Raw genomic sequence first — 16,076 nt, forward strand, 5'->3', positions numbered from 1 at the left:
TACAGAACCAGCGTCAGGCTGAGGATGTGGGATCTCAGTGCTGCCCAGCTCTGGCCAGCCTTCCTCCTTCTGGAGCGGACCTTTATCCACCAAAGAGAATGTCTCAGTCTTGTCTTTTTCTAGAGATACCTTGAACCAGAACTAAAGGTGAAGAAGAAAAGTCATTTGACAACTAACCTTCCAGGATTTAAGAAAGTACACTCAGCCCTCCTGCCTTGATATGAAGTATCCTATAACAGAAACATCTTAAGCTTGTACAAACACACACTAACTTGGTATCAGTTTTTAAAACTTTTTTTATTTTTTAATTTTTTTTAAGTTTTTATTTTATATTATCTACAAAGTAAAAGTTTTTTCCCTTAACTTAAAAGTTGAACCACTGTAGACAGTGATCACTTCATCAAACTTGATTTATAAATAATAACCCGTCATTTTGACGGTAAGAATTTACTGAACCTTTGTCAAGTTTAGTAAAAGGGCGTTCCAAGTCTTGATTTTTTTTTTTTTTTTTTTTTTTTTTTTTAGCAGTAATAGCAGCAAGAATCAACTCTTGTTACTTCTTTTGCTAGCTGATGTGTTCATGACTTTCGAGGGTCATTAAAAAATAAATAACTTCCAGTTTCAGCAAGCAGAGCTGGGGTACTCGCGGGACTCTGAAACAGCATATGGAATTATGGAACAGCCCACAAGTTCCTAAATGCCTCTACTCGGTCCAAATATCTTCCACTGCAAGTGAACTGTTAGCATTCCTATTGGATGTTACAAGAAATCAACATATATTTTTTAAAAACAAAATAAATGAAATTCTAGTTTTCTGTGCTTCCAGTTGGTAGAAGCAGTAGAAGGGAGGAGGGAATTTGGCCTTTCGGTTCCTCCAGGGCAGCCTTACAACTGCTGTTGGTGGTGGGCTTGTACTGTAAAAAAGAAAAGTGAATATTTAAACAGGAAACTGGCAACACCACACATTAGCCTAGTGTCTCTGCAGCACACGACTGTAAACTATCCTCGTGCTACCTGAACAAGACTCAAAATTTAATCCACTCTTCCCCCTCCCATCTGCACCAAAAGGGGAAGGGGCAGGTGGGTGGGTAGAAACAAACCAGTCAGATGGAAAACCACTTCAGATAAAACTCCCAGAAGACTTGTTGCTCACGGGGTAGGAAAAAAAGGCCTTAACATACCCCCTCCCCAAATACCAGCCAAGCACCAGTATTGCTTTCAAAGTAACAGGTTAGACTGTGAAATATTGCCATGGCAGCCATCAAGTATTAGAGCACAATCACGGGGCATTCTCTCCCTGTCAGGGCATAGGCTGGAGCTAATGCTACACTCAAAACCAGTCCACACACAGCACACTTTCTCATCAGTAGTATTCTCCAGAGCTACAATCAAACTCTGCCATGGTGGTAACCACCCCCGTCAGACTGGGGAGGGGGAGACTAAGGAAGGAAAACGCTGCCCTGTCCAGCCTCTTTAACAAGGAAGGCCAACTGAGTCCTAAGCATGCGTCAGCCACACAGAATGCTGCTGCTGCTTCTCATCAAGCCAAACCCTGTATACCATCAGAACACACACAGACTCAGCTCCTGGAAGCCTCAGGCCCTGACACTGAACTGATCGTCACAGTCCCTCCTGTGCACGCTCTGGCGGGTCTTGCTAGTTCTCAAATGCGGGGCTTGAAGCGCTGGCCCTGCCTGCCATTCGACCTGTGCGAGCAGAATGCTTTGGGGTGCCCGGCGGCCCCTGCACACACACGCCTCACCTGAAGGGTGCGTCATATAGGGGAAATGCGCTGTTGTCGAGACTGGAATGGGCTGTAGTGCACTTTGAGCGAGGGCGGCCTGGGGACCGCCGGGTGGCTGTGTCGTCATTAGCATCATTGGCGCATGGGCAGTTGGATGAGAAGGAACCATTCCTGACTGTACATGAGCCTGAAACAGAGAGCTCTTTTACGCATACAGGCAACATCTCCAGCTTAAACAACATGTCAACTGTGTTCCTTTCATTGGGCTGGTGGGGCAGGAAAGGCCGACAGGGGGGCCCTCAGGGCCCTTTTCTCTGAGCACATGCCCTAGTGGATCATCAAGTGACCTACTGACATGCTTCACCCTTCAGCGGGTCCAGGGAGGCTGAGGGAGCAGGCGCCTACTGAGCCTGAGTAAAAATAAGGGCTGCAACATCCTGGCCTTCAACATTTCTGATTGCTGGATTCTATGTATGTGGGGCAAGGTCATCACAAAGCTCAGACATCTGATCCAAGGGCAGCTTTCTCAACTTAATAGGAGGTGAGATGCAATGATGCTTCAGAATCTGGCTTCCAAGTGGGACCTGAAGTAGTTTAAAGACAACCTCCCTTTTAAATAGGAAAGCAGATAATAAGAGTAATCCATGGATTACTTAGCCCTCTCCTTGTCTGTCCCTCCCCTCTGCTTCCTGCCGGCACACCAGTACATCTCCGTGAAGAATGAGTCAGGGCAGCGAAAGACGAGTTGCTCGGGCCCCTTACTGTAAGAGACGTGCTGACCGAGCAGGAGGAGGAGGCTGCAGTAAATGGCGCCAGTGAAACGGGGAGGAGTAAAGTGAAATTATCTGGGCCAGACCTGTGTCCCGAAACTAAGTTATATGATAACGAGTGCAACCTGGTTTCACTGTCAAGTTGGAAAGGTTTCAGCCAGCCCAAATCACTGGATCCCAGCTCGGGGTGGGGGGAGTGGGAGTGGGGGGGGGGGGGACTTGGCAGGGCCAGGAAGAGCCCTCCTTTCCTGCCTCCCATACTGTGCACTGTTCTAGACCACAATAAGCCTTGAATGAAATGCTCTTTTTACTCTTACGTATTCAAATGGGCCCATGGCAGATCTGAACTTCCCCAAAAGGGTTAACCTTTTTCTCTTTCAGCACAAAAAACACAAAAGTGAGGTTTTAGGAACCCCAACTTACATGTAAATTCACATACCTACTTAGCCACCAGCCTCTGCTAGCCATCTACAGGACCCCAGCTCTCATGAAGCTCCTAATTCAGCCAAACCATGCTGGCCCACACCTGACCAAACTGGCTCCCCTCCCCACTATCAAAAGCAAATCATCCACTGCAGTGCGCCATACTACAGAACCCTCACTTGTGCAGAGGACGCCCAAACTTCCCAGAGCTGTCGAACTCTAGTTACAAGGTCGCATTCTGAGATTGAGCTCCAACTGAGTCACATCTTCAGCCCCCAGCACACCAGAGCCTCAGTGGTGCACTATCCAACATGAAATGGAGTTCAGTGAGGCAGTCTAGCTTAGACCTCCCCAAGAGAGTTCTGTTATGAAAGCGGCAAAAAAAGACATCAAATACAGCCAATTCACTCTGAACAGCTCCAGGGAGGGCCTCAAGGACAGCATTAGAGCCCAACTTCAGTGAAGCTCCTTATTAAGATAATCCAACTTGGCCCTTGATTGCACTGGACTTTTCTCAGCAGCTGATACAGCCAGCAACCATTGAGATGGCAAACCATACCCTTCAACCATTAGAGGCTTACACTGGAGGTGAGCTCCAAAGTGGCTCCCAGGCTGCTCTTTAAGAAAAGTGGGACACCTGAGTGCTTCCAACTTCTAGTTACACTGCACCAATGTAACAAGGCCAAGCCTTTTCAAGAAGTACAACATATGGTCAAAGTGGGTGTACCGACAGGCAAGGAAAACAAATGGAGAGATTTCTCCGAAACTCGTGTGACTAACATTCAGGCTGACAGGCCCAGGGTTGTCACCTTGGAGAGCTGAGAATTTGTGAAGGCCCACCCTCCCTGCCAGACTTCTCGTGTGTGTGTGTGTGTGTGTGTGTGTGTGTGTGTGTGTGTGTGTAAGAGAGAGAGAGAGAGACAGGGAGAGAGAGGGAGGGAAGGAGAAAAGAAGAGGAAGAATATATATGTATATATATATATAAAATATATATATAATATATATATCATATATATAACGTGTACATACATAGCAGTGAAGCTATATAAACATAGCAAAGCAGACACAAGAAGGACTGGGTTGCATTCCAAAGTCAGAGATATTTTTAAGGTCTAAGATGGGAAACATTAAAGGACTGACCAATCAGCAACTTCACTGATCCCATTACAAAACCACACGAACATTCATTTAGGGCCAGATCACATGTATTTGAGCAGGAAAAGGGAGACAGGCAAATGGCATCACACACAGGGTTTCCTAGCTTGCAGAGCATCTGGCTCCTTGCTGTTTATCTGATAACCTTCATATTCTACTTGGTCTTCAGAGAAAGTTGGCTAAAGCTGGTTTACCTGAGGTACATGGGCCATGTGGGGAGGATTGGTGTATGCCGGCTGAACATGAGAAGGATGAATCGTAAAGACGGTCTGTTGTGCTGTTGGGAAACTATTCTGTGGCGACTGCGTATTGGAGGCAGGGGTCATGGAAGGTGGGGTTGGTGCGAGCCCCGCGTGGTAAATGGCTGACTGCTGCTGTGGACTGGCCAGATGGAGCGCCTGGGCGGCCTGGTGCTGATGGTGCTGCAAAGCCACAAGAAAGAACTGAGAAAACCACTTCTTGAATGAAAAGCAGTTAAGGTCACACACAAAGCTGAACTCTGCATATGAAAGCAGGCTCCACTGGGTCCATCCAAGATGAGGGGCAGTGGAAAAGACCAGAGAATGTGCAGGGTAGTAGGAGCATGGCTGGGGTGGGGGGTGGGCACCTCCGGTTCAGAGACACTCCTTTCTGGGCGCAAGCCCTTATAGCCCTCAGCCAAGCAGAGGTAAAACAATACCACTGCCCCAGGGAACTGAAAGATATCAAAGAGGTCCTTAACTGCTCCCTTAACAAACACCACTGCAGAAGCTAACAGGAAAAAAACTCATTGTATAATCATCAGTAATGAAGTTTATAAAAAAAAAAAAAAAAGCCCCAAGCATATTCCTTATGTGATGTTAAATTAGATTTTTCAATCAATATTTCCAGAACTTACCCAATCACCTTATTCTCAATATGTATCTTAACAGGACTTAACAGTAACAACAACAAAAAGCAAATCCCAGGAGCACAGCCTGCAGAGCTGTAGGCTGGCTCCAAGAGGCAGAGCTGCGGGGTGTTTTGATCACGTGGTACCGAGCATTCTGCCCCGCACTGCACAGAACGCTCAGTAAACAAAATGAGGACACAATTCTACAAGACCTCGGAGTCTCTCCTTACCTGAACCGGACTGGGTGCAGGATGACTTCCACCATGTTGGCTTTGCTGCTGTCCGGTGGGAGTAGCTGAAGGCTGAGGATGTGGAGTATGTGGGTGCAGGGTAGCATTAGGGTGCGCATACTGCTGAGCAAGGGAGCCAGTGGAAACTGAAGTGGAAGAAAAAGGGTGTGTACGGTCGACATCTAGGACAGTCTCCACTGCTCCCCTAAGCCTCATCAGCTGAGCTTTCATGATACTCAGTGTCTAACTTATGCTCTTTACCAAACTATTTTACTCCATTTAAATCATCCATTTTCTTGAAAAAATAAGTGTGAAGTTATTACTTAACAATCAGACTAGCATTTATATAACACAGCTGTATACATTTTATGAAAATCTAATTAGTGTAAATTTACTCTTAAAACAGTCACTAGGTTCTCCTGAAAAAGCAACTTAAAAGCATAGGCAGAAATCATTCTCTCTCTCTCTCTCTTTTACACACACACACACACACACACACACACTCTTTACCTCAAGGCCATCATCTGGCTAACCTCACCATGCTACTGCCCTGGAGTGGGCACAGTGTCCCTAGGCACTGACTGTATTGGGGCTGGGAGAAAGGGCTGGATAAGGTATGCGGCAAGGTCAGGGCTCTATTTTCAGGGCCAAATGACCACAGTCTCTCCCAGTTGATCACAGAAGTCACTCAGTTTATTCCCTGGCCCCTCCTTGCTCAAGGATCTCTCACCTTTGCTTTAAAAAAATCTAGTAAATGGAATTACCTAAACTATGTGGAAAAATGAACTCCCTTCAAAGCATCCCAGTCTTTAGAAAGATTCTTACTAGCTAGAGTAACTTCAAAGAAAATATGACAGGCCACTTTAAGTAAAAATGTGTTCATTAAAGATAACCCAAAGCCAATCCTTTATGAATCTCAGCAAGGACCATACCTTGATACAAAACAGGGAGATTAGGCATAAATTCATTTGTGCACGTATTCCTAAAACAGCAATGTGAGAACCAAAATCACAGTAAGATTAATTCATTGCTTCCAGTGACTACTGACAACACACTGATATAAATCTAACCATGAATGGCGATGAGCTTCGAAGTGTTCTCAAGATACATCCCCAGCAACAGGGGACTTCCAGACTTCTTCTCAAAGTCATCCTAAAATCCCTGAGAAGCTAAGCCCATTCACAGAAACAATTCCCAAATAGCTCCTCATGTACCTCATACACACAGACATACAGGGGACTGACAGGGACAAACAAGCACTGATTTGAGATCAAGCACTCTAACTCTGGCAGTCTAAGAGGCATGACCGCCAAGAGTCACTAGCAGAGGTGGCACCGGGCATGTCCCGTGGAAACGTTATGCTAGGTTTAGGCACATGAAGCAATTCTGCAATGCTTGACACTGTAGGGCCAAAGGCCACCGACATGCCGGCCTAATTCGTTATCTCCCCAACGGGTGGGTGGGTGGGTGGGTGTGTGTGTGTGTGTGTATGTTTTAAAAGTAGGCTCTACACCCAACATGGGGTCTGAAATCACAATCCCAAGATCAAGAGTTGCATGCTCTACCTACTGAACCAGCCAGGTGCCCTATATATATGCACCTTTTAAAAGAGGGAAAGGCGAGGCAAAGAGCAAGTGCTAGGATCACCTGTGCATCCACTGCCAACACCAGAGTGGGCATTAATGAATATTCATGAATGCCCAGATTAAACGAAACACTTTGGTTTACACACTGAAAACATTTCCCTAATTATAAGAGTTAATACACACTGGAATATATTAATAAGGAAAATTGTGGCAAGATACTCTCTGGGTGTTTTTAGGAAGTCAGTGCCTGTCTTCTGAGAGTTGGGAAGAATGATGTGCTGATTTCCTTAACTCCACAGTCCCACAAGTCAATAAAAGTCAGTTAGTGTCTTTCTTCTAAATCATTTGCTTATTAGGCCATTTTCCACTATCACATTCACTAGGCTAACTTTCAGAACCCCTCAAAGTGTCTAGACATTGACTTGGTCTAAAAGACTTGACATAAATTTTGAACCGGACTCTACTCCTGCAAAAATCTTACACTCATTTTTCAAATGTATTTTTAAATAACTAAAATAGCCACATGTAGCTAGTGGCTGCTGATTAGGCAGCACAATTTATAGCATACTTTCATCATAGAAAGTTCTACTGGATAGTGACGTCTGAAATCATTCACATTCCTTTTCTTCCATCCTTCATCCCTCTTTTCTTTCTTCGTTTTCCTTTTTTTTTTTTTTTTTTTAAAGTAATCTCCACCCCCAACATGGGGCTCCAACTTATGACCCAGAGATCAAGAGTAGCATGCTCCAAAGCCTGAGCCAGCCAGGCACCCCTCGTGTTCCTTATTTTCAAACTACCAGCATTAAAATCCTCCACACACCCCAAGCTTCTGAAATGTTTCATTTGTAACAATACTAAATCTATCCAGGGAGAAGCAATTCCTGAATCCCATATTCTATTTGAGGTTTCATAAAGAGAGAGTACAGAATCTCAGAGTATCTATTTTTTAAACTTTATTTATTCAAGAAATGTTTGTAGTTTTAATGACTTTCTAAGCAAAATTTTAAGGAACTAAAAACAATAAATAAATTCTAGCTGGGTGCTGTCTTACTAATTTTCCCACATAGAAACAGGACCTCACTAAGAGAATAATTATGTCTTTACATCTCATAATGAAGTAATTCATCAATTTAAAAGGGTTAAAATCTTGAAATTACTTGGAAAAAATTAAAGATGAAATATGTCTTATTGTGCATTTTTAAAAGGAATCTCTGCGAGAGTACTTTACCAACAGTGAAAGGCTTTAAAGTAGAGTATTATAATTTATAGCTCCTTTGCACTGACAGCACAAATACTTCAAGTAATCCAAACTGCGTGCATCTATACAGGTTTTGTTTAAAACACCCATCCTTTCCCTACCTAAGCACCAACAAACTAGAATGCATCATAAGAAAAATCAAGGACATGTAAATATGCTTCATTAGCTGCAAATAAAACTTTTAAAAGTTTAATTAGAAATATTCTCCTCTGTTTATCTTCTTGCTTAAAAGATATCTGCTAACCAGTACCTCATCCAGGAACTCTTTTCCCATATTACATAGGAAAACTGGGTAGGTGACTGGGAAAAATGTGAAATCGATACTTTAATTCAATCTTTATGACAACAAAAATATGGTCTGGTTCCTCAAAAGGCCAGTTATGAAGGAGACAAAGAAAGACGGGATAGGAGGGACATTAAAAGGCTGACGGGGGAACAGGTGGAAGGGAAGAGAGAGCCAAGAGAAAGGAATCAAGATAGAATAAAACTGTAGAAGAAATCTACTGGAATCAGAGAAGGGAGAAGTGGAGAGTGAAGAACAGTAAATGCTGGGCTTTACGGAGCTACGTCAAGCATTTAACTGCTTTTATTATCCATGCTTGCTAATTTAGCTGAGGAGTCCGAAAGGTAAAAATAAATGTTCTTCAAAACTCTGATTTACCTATTCATCAAACTTCTATTTATAAAAATTGAGTTGCCTTCATGAAATCTGGATTAATGCAGGCTAATCAAAGAAGTATTGCTTTTTTTGGGTCAGACCTGGTCCAAAAGTTCCTCACTCACTGTGTTCCTTGATACAAATGTTTACAACTCTAAATACGTGACTTGTCAAATCCTCATAACATTAACCACATTCTAAAAGTTGTTTCCTAGGCCATGATCTTACTGAAGCCAGTTCAGTCAATAATGTTGTGCCTTTAATTTGTAACTAGGTTTTGTCATTTTGACCTTGGATGCACAAGTCATGAGAGATCACCAGCACTGCAACACTAAAAATGAAAACAAAATCTTCCAACTTTTAAACTTGATGTTAAATTCAGAAAAAAAGAAGTAAAGGAAAGCTGAACTCTTAAAAAGGGGTAAAATGCAACTAGACCAAACCATGGCAAAATGGCTTGTGGGGAGGGGGTGGTACAAGCAGCAACTTAAATTATAAATAGCAGCCCCACTGTTAGCTTCTTTTAAGAACTAATAATTCCTCTTAAGGGAAGTTATACTAAGGCAGTTAATACTTAGGTGTGATGATTAAGAAACTTTTAGCTACTTACCAGGAAACTGACTCCAAAATTATTAAACAGAGACAGTAAGATGGTGAGGATAACTACATTTGAGACCTCAAATTGAGTACATAATAAAATTAATTACTGAAACTGTTTTTTACATACTATATCACATACAAAATTTCCCTTTAATGGTACAGATATACAGCAAGACTCCTTTTTAAAGAGCATCTATTAAAGGATTAAATTTGTTAACAATTCCTAGCACCAAATAAATAACAAGTACACACTTATTTTTGGATACCAAGTCACGGCATAGTTAATGAAAGCTTAAGTCAAAATGTTTTCTCAACACTTTTTAAAATCTGGCATTTAGTAGATTCAGACATCAAGTCTTTCTAAAGTAACCCAAAATTTAGTATCTAAAATTTTAATATTTAATATCCCTTAGAATATAATATTGCACATAAAGTTACTCATTACTGGCATACACTTCTGAAGGACTTCTGCAAATTAGTACCTTTCCTATCCAAATACCAAAAGTCCACGACTAGCCTTACTTAAAAACTGCCCTACAAAATAAACTATGATGTACCCTACACGTTCACTTCCAAAAGAGAGCCCTGCCCAGACTTTCTCCATTTAGGAGCCATCGTTTATTTACCTTTTCACTGGTAGCGAGAGGGGCCAGTGCTGCCAAACAGAATCAAGCAGCTAGGTCACGCTTTCCTGGTGAAGCTCAAAACATCCTGGGTGTCTACCACTTGAGTATTTTAAACCTTCAGTCATGCAAAGACTGAAAAGACAGAAACGTTTCTTCCCTAAATTTTCAAACCTATTCAATTAAAAATCCTTATAAGGATAAATTTCTTCTAGCCAGGATACTGAAAAAGCCTAATATTTTAAGCTTTTTATACTAAGTTTGTGGCTTGGTTGAAAAAAAAGGAAAAAAAATGGATTTCTGGAGAAGTTTCTCTGAACAAGGAAAATATTAGGCATTTCCAAAACAGTCACATGTTTGCTTGGTATGCAAAAATTAATTTCTGAAGCAACTCAATTTTTTAATTAACTCCAGCTTTCTTAAGCTGGGTTATATTTCCTTTTTTTAAAACTCTGAATTATTTACAAATATACATATTTTCAATGATTTTGTCTGGCACAAGGAAAATACTGCTCAACAAGTCTACTCCCTTAACATGTATTCTTTAAAAAGTGTTTTACTGTTCAATTAAAATTAGTATAAAAAACCCAACTCACTGGCAAAGTAGAAAGAAGGGCTTGTCTCCTTGTTGTATGGTAATTTGGGGCATGCTGAATTTGGGAAATAGAAAGGTAAATTAGCCTTTTGAGGTGTGCATTTTCCTAATTTTCTGGAAAGGTTGACATATTTATAAATTTCTTTTTGTATTCATGCATAAATCATTTTTCTTATTTTACAAGAGATGACAAGTACTTTAAACATTGCTACAAAATTAAACAAGATAGGGCTGAACCAAGAAACATTTTTCTTCTGTATTGATATGCTGAGTTCCACATGCTGACTTGTTTAAATGAATAAAATCATCTAATCGAAAGACCAACATGGCATTCCACTGAATAACCTTAATATAAATAATGTACCAGAATAAGAGAGTATTTACCAAGTTTAATTCAAAAGACTCAAACAGATTTGTAAATCATTATTAATAAAAACATCATTATTCTGTAAGATATTTATCAGGCATCTGGAAGTGAATCCCAAAACTTAAGAAAAAATAGTTAATATTAAACATGGGTGTGATATCATTCCTTATTAAAATGTCTACATAAATGGGGTGTAGGTACACTTGGAAGGATATGCACCAGAATGTTAACAGGTAATTATCAGGTGGAGGGATAACAGGTGCATTCTCAATCTTTTTGCCTCCTGTATTTTCTAATTTATCTGCATTAAACTACCAAAAACAAACTCAAAAAGGATTCTGGATCTAACTCTTCTTGATGGCTCTAGTTGGTAGAGGAAGTTTCATTACTACTATTTCTGAAAGGGAAAATGCCACTGCCCTAAAAGAAAATTAGGTGAATTACAAGACAAGATGTTAAAGAAACAAAAAGGAACTTCTTCCGCTACTCCTAAGAAAAACTTCTTAGGAGGGATGGGGCAATGATGAAAGTTAGATTAAAGTCAAAGAGATGAAGTTTTTGTGATCAAAATCCTTTCTAAGATAGCTAGAAAGAGAACAAGGTCAACAACTACTTAGAATGTATGATAACTCCTAACAATGTAACTGTTCAGTAATCTGTCGGCATACCAACCATCTGAAGATAACAATCAGTCTTTAGTCATTACTGTCCTTTCTATTCTCAAAGCCTTTTGCTATGGCCATCCAATTGGTAAGTGACAAAAAGGTGACACAGAACTGTTGCCAACATCTCGGTGCATATTCTTTTGTTTGCATAAAAATTTGAAAATATTTAGATAGAACGGATCTTAACAATAAACATAATTCATACTAAAAACATTTGGTTCCTTTGGGAATATGAAATATAAACTGCTCGAGGGGTATGAGAGTAAAATTAGCATTTCTAAGCAACAAATATATCTTAAGTTTAAAATAATGTACTCTGAAAACATATCTATGTGTCTTTATCTGGCATAATTAAGATTTGGAAGATCTAAAATAACTGAAATAATTATTGAAGAATTAATGAATTTGCTTTAGCAGATTAAATTATGGCTTATACTTCATTTCCTACTGTTCTTTTTAGAGTATGGAGTACCCAAATGAGAACCCTGAGTAACCAGCAACAATCCTATGAAATCCAGAGCTTCACCCCAACCTGTCCCCTCATCAACAGACATCAATTAAATACAAGCCATGGAAATTGCAGGAGAGTAGTTCAGATCTGGCTGAGCAACTTTCTCCTGGCATTAAAAAAACTGGTCTTAATGACTAGTTCATTCCAGATTTCACTGGACATTAGGTCTAATGTTTTGTTTGCAGTATTTCTGATTTACCCATATTTCAATTGACTTCAGGGTCCAAGGCCAACTGCTTTTCAAATAGAAAAGTTTTGGGAAGGTAGTTATAAAACCATTAGTGTCTCAAATACAGTGTTTACTGTACAAGCGATTTCAAACCAACGAACATTCATCCAAAAGGAAAAACCAGATGCTGGCAGTGAGTGAACACATTGAGGAGAAAGATTCTTCTCAACATCACAGTATTACTACAATGTCTCAAAAGCATGGGTACACAGACAGTTGTTCTCTAAAAGCAATGGAAATTTTAGTTCAAAAGTTTTAGATCTTATTCAAAGGGGAATATGCCAGAAAATGGGAGGAGAGAAATGTTTTCTCCACTTGTTAAATCATGATGTATTTATCAGAAATATATAAAAAAAATCATAATGAACTTTTAACCTAAGCCTTTAGCAAACCAGAAAATTGTTGAAATATATACAAATTGCATAAAAGTATACATGATGAGTCAATGGTGTCTTTTTATACATATTTAGTCCTGGTTAAGACAAGCCAATGACAAGCAATCATAACCAAAATCAGTCTGTTGATATACTTTTCAATTAAATTGTGAATGGGTTTCTTGTAAGAAAGTTTCCCAAAATGTAGCAATTACCTCATTTTAATTCAAAGAGAATAATCCACACTAGGAAGTTTTAAGTGATAATGTGGAAAATTAAGATCAGATTTAAGTTATTTTATAAAAACCATGCCTATGATCATGTAGATCTCCTACCACCGTGAACATATGCAATAGAAGCATGTCTCCAGGAAGTAAGCACGAGCAGGTTATAGGTGACAAGAAGGATGATTGCTGCTGCCTGAGTCCCACCTAGTCTTATGAACCTCTAAAATCAAGTGTCACCTGAAGTTAAAAAGGAGAAAATCTTTATTCTTAGTCATTAAAAAAGTTTTAAAAGGGTTAAGAACTGAAATGGCCATATAATCACATGTAACTATGATTTCATTCTAAGAGTGGCACACTTTTTATCTGTATGAATGAACTTGAATTTCTCTCCTCACACTCTAAAAATTGAAACGCCAATGGGAAAACCTAACTGACCGCACAGGAGCACTCAGGAAAGTTCACAACAAAATTTACATCTTAATGAAATCAGCACTAATTTAATGTGATTTTGAAAACTATAATATGGGTCAACTCACTGATTCTATATTACAAGATGTAAGTGGAAATCTTAAATTCTCAACAGTGAAAACCATATTATTTTAGTACTTCAGACACCTAAGTTGACCTGCACAAAGTTCTCCAGCCATAAAACTCAGATGGAGATTTCTGCTTATTATTCTTATGTATACCATTTAATTATTTTATATAGGATACTTTTCTTCATTTTACCATTACTTATGTTGACTGTATTTAAAATGTGACTCATGTCTAAAGCATATCTAATGTTAGACTATTTTGACCACTTAAAATACAGCATGAGGCAAAAACATACTTTTTAACATTTTAACATTTGTTAACATTTGTTAAAATGTTAACAAAGAGCAATAAAAATACGTAATGCCAGTAACGTCCAGGGGAAGAAGAGAAGCAGAATGTTTCCTTGCTGGAGAGTGCTTTCATTATGGTAAAACTTTCTTTTGTGCCTTAGGCAGGCCATGCCAAGTGGTGGTAATACTGATGAGGAAGAGGAAGAAGATGGCTTTCTCCACAAAATATGCTTTCTGTTACACACATCATTACGTTTCAGTTAAACTAAGGAGAAACATCTGAAGACAGAGGAGTTTTAGGAACAGATTTGCCAAAACTTATAGAAATGGGTTCATCTTTTCTTCAGATTCATGACCCTCAATGGCACAAGTTATTCTTAAAGTATCTTTTCAGAGGTTTAAAACAAATTAGTCACACAAACTGAAAGAGACAAACAAAAGTCTTCCTACCATACATCGCATGCGTCTGCTCATGAGCCCCGTACTGAGTTGCTGAAGAAGACACTAAACCAGGCTGGGCATGTGCTGGTGGTGCCATCATTCTAGCATTACCCTGTATTACAGGACTATAGACATGAGGATGCTGTGTTCAAACAAAAAATAAAGAGAAAACATTAAACTATCAAATACAGTCAAGCAAATTTTAGTTAGATGTCTTAACTCCATGGTTTCCAGAAACAAGTCTGAAAATCCTAAAACTGTTTTTGGCTATTTCCTTTGAAATACGTTAACACTGATCAGCAATCTTATATGAAAAAGACCCCCCAAGTCCTTAGCTATCTACTTCACCATAACACACAGCACAACTATAAAGGAAAACCCCTTTACCATATTAAAAGTTAGAAGTTATTTAAATGGAACAAAAATGAAGAGTTCGGTCGTATCGGCCTTACCTGAGACTGATAATGTGGCACATGCTGAACAAGAGGCTGATTTGGAAACTGCTGAGGACTATAGGCAACATATTGTGTGGAATAAGCTGGTGGGGTGGCCACAATCGGTGGGCCTGCTGCTGAGGCTGGGTGCATCATGGTGCTCTGATGATGCTGGTCTTGCCGCTGTTGGGGCATATTTGGTACTGCAGAAAAGATGACTTAGTATTAGAAAAGAGCATCTCCAGAATCAAACACATGAACACGGTCCACGAGCCTGGGCATGATTGGACCCTCCTGCCTGCCTTTCCAATGCCATGCTATACCATTCCCTCCACTGCTGCAGCCGCTCTGGGCTATTTTCCTGCCACACATGCTATTAGGCCTCAGTCACAAACACTGATTCTCGAAGCTCAGCTTGGACAACTCTGACTCATCCTTCAGGTGTCAGCCTGAAAGCAACTTCCTCAGAGAGACCCTCTATAATGACCCCCAGATTTGATCAAATCCCTGCATCAGACTCTTACAGCACTATAAAATGTTTCTTTCATACTACTACTCAGATAACCCCTGTCTGATATGCCAAATTATGCCACTTGCGACAGAAGGGCATTAGACGTATACAAAGAAAAACAATAGTTCACAAAAGCCAATATAGAGCCAATACTAACCTTAACTCCATCTTAATTTCCTACCACTGAATTCTTACACAATTTCTTGCTTTCTCAAAACACAGCATCACATGCTATCACGTAGCAGATTTCTAAATAGCTCTTTTTTAAAAAATGTTTTTCGTCTTTTATTATTCCACCCAGATTTCTGCCTATGGTCCTCCTCCTGTTAAAATTCTAGTTAAGAATTCAACTCATGGGGTGCCTGGGTGGTTCAGTCAGTAGCGAATGCGATTCTTAGGGTGTGAATTCGGATCCCACACTGGGTGCAGAAATTACTAAAAAAAAAAAAAGAAGAAGAAAAAGAAGAATTCAGCTCAACTGTCATCTCCTTTGTAGTATCTTTCCCAGTTTGCCCAAAAGAGCTAGCTGCATGTTTTGTGTATCTTTCCCTTGCATGTCTATTGTAACACTGATTGCTGTCTGTGATGGGTTTACGGAGGATGTTAACAAAGCCACTTGAGGGAAGAATCATGAACCACTGCCCACAACAAGGTATGAGGCACAAAGCAGGTATAACTTGGCATCTTCATAAAATCACCAGAATTATACAAGTAACTACTAGTTCAGTGACAAAATTTGCTTTTTATTTTAAATATGTGAATTTTCTTAGTATACATTTAGGGGAGCTATATACTGTTTTATCTATTCAGAAAAGCCAATATGAAAATGGGAAAAATGAAGATGGTAATATCTTTCTGAATTTGATCTTCAGAGTCCACATATTTCTTTTTATAAATTTTACTTTATTTTAAAATGTTTTATTTATTTTTGAGAGAGAGCATAAATGGGAAAGGAGCGGGGTGGGTGGGGCTAGGGA

At 39.9% G+C, this 16,076-nt stretch overlaps 1 protein-coding gene across 7 annotated transcripts in view; it reads right to left on the bottom strand.

The window, feature by feature from the left end:
* The window catches only part of ATXN2 (ataxin 2), a 121,435-nt gene that overhangs the window by 1,858 nt on the left and 103,501 nt on the right, over positions 1-16,076 (bottom strand). For 3 of the 7 annotated variants that reach the window (XM_047088115.1, XM_047088113.1, XM_047088116.1), the window contains 7 exons: positions 14,607-14,791; positions 14,164-14,296; positions 10,515-10,568; positions 5,194-5,339; positions 4,287-4,514; positions 1,763-1,931; positions 4-914 (listed from right to left, as the gene is read on the bottom strand). In XM_047088115.1, the coding sequence (XP_046944071.1) occupies positions 886-914; positions 1,763-1,931; positions 4,287-4,514; positions 5,194-5,339; positions 10,515-10,568; positions 14,164-14,296; positions 14,607-14,791 (944 nt within the window). In that variant the 3' untranslated portion in view covers positions 4-885. The remainder of the gene's footprint in view (positions 1-3; positions 915-1,762; positions 1,932-4,286; positions 4,515-5,193; positions 5,340-10,514; positions 10,569-14,163; positions 14,297-14,606; positions 14,792-16,076) is intronic. The other 4 variants (XM_047088117.1, XM_047088118.1, XM_047088114.1 and 1 more) reach the window with 3 other exon arrangements.

The sequence above is a fragment of the Lynx rufus genome, unplaced genomic scaffold (genome assembly GCF_022079265.1).
Source record: "Lynx rufus isolate CCGP_SWC_20201006 ecotype Redwood Valley unplaced genomic scaffold, mLynRuf1.p SCAF_24, whole genome shotgun sequence".
Lineage (NCBI taxonomy): Eukaryota > Metazoa > Chordata > Mammalia > Carnivora > Felidae > Lynx > Lynx rufus.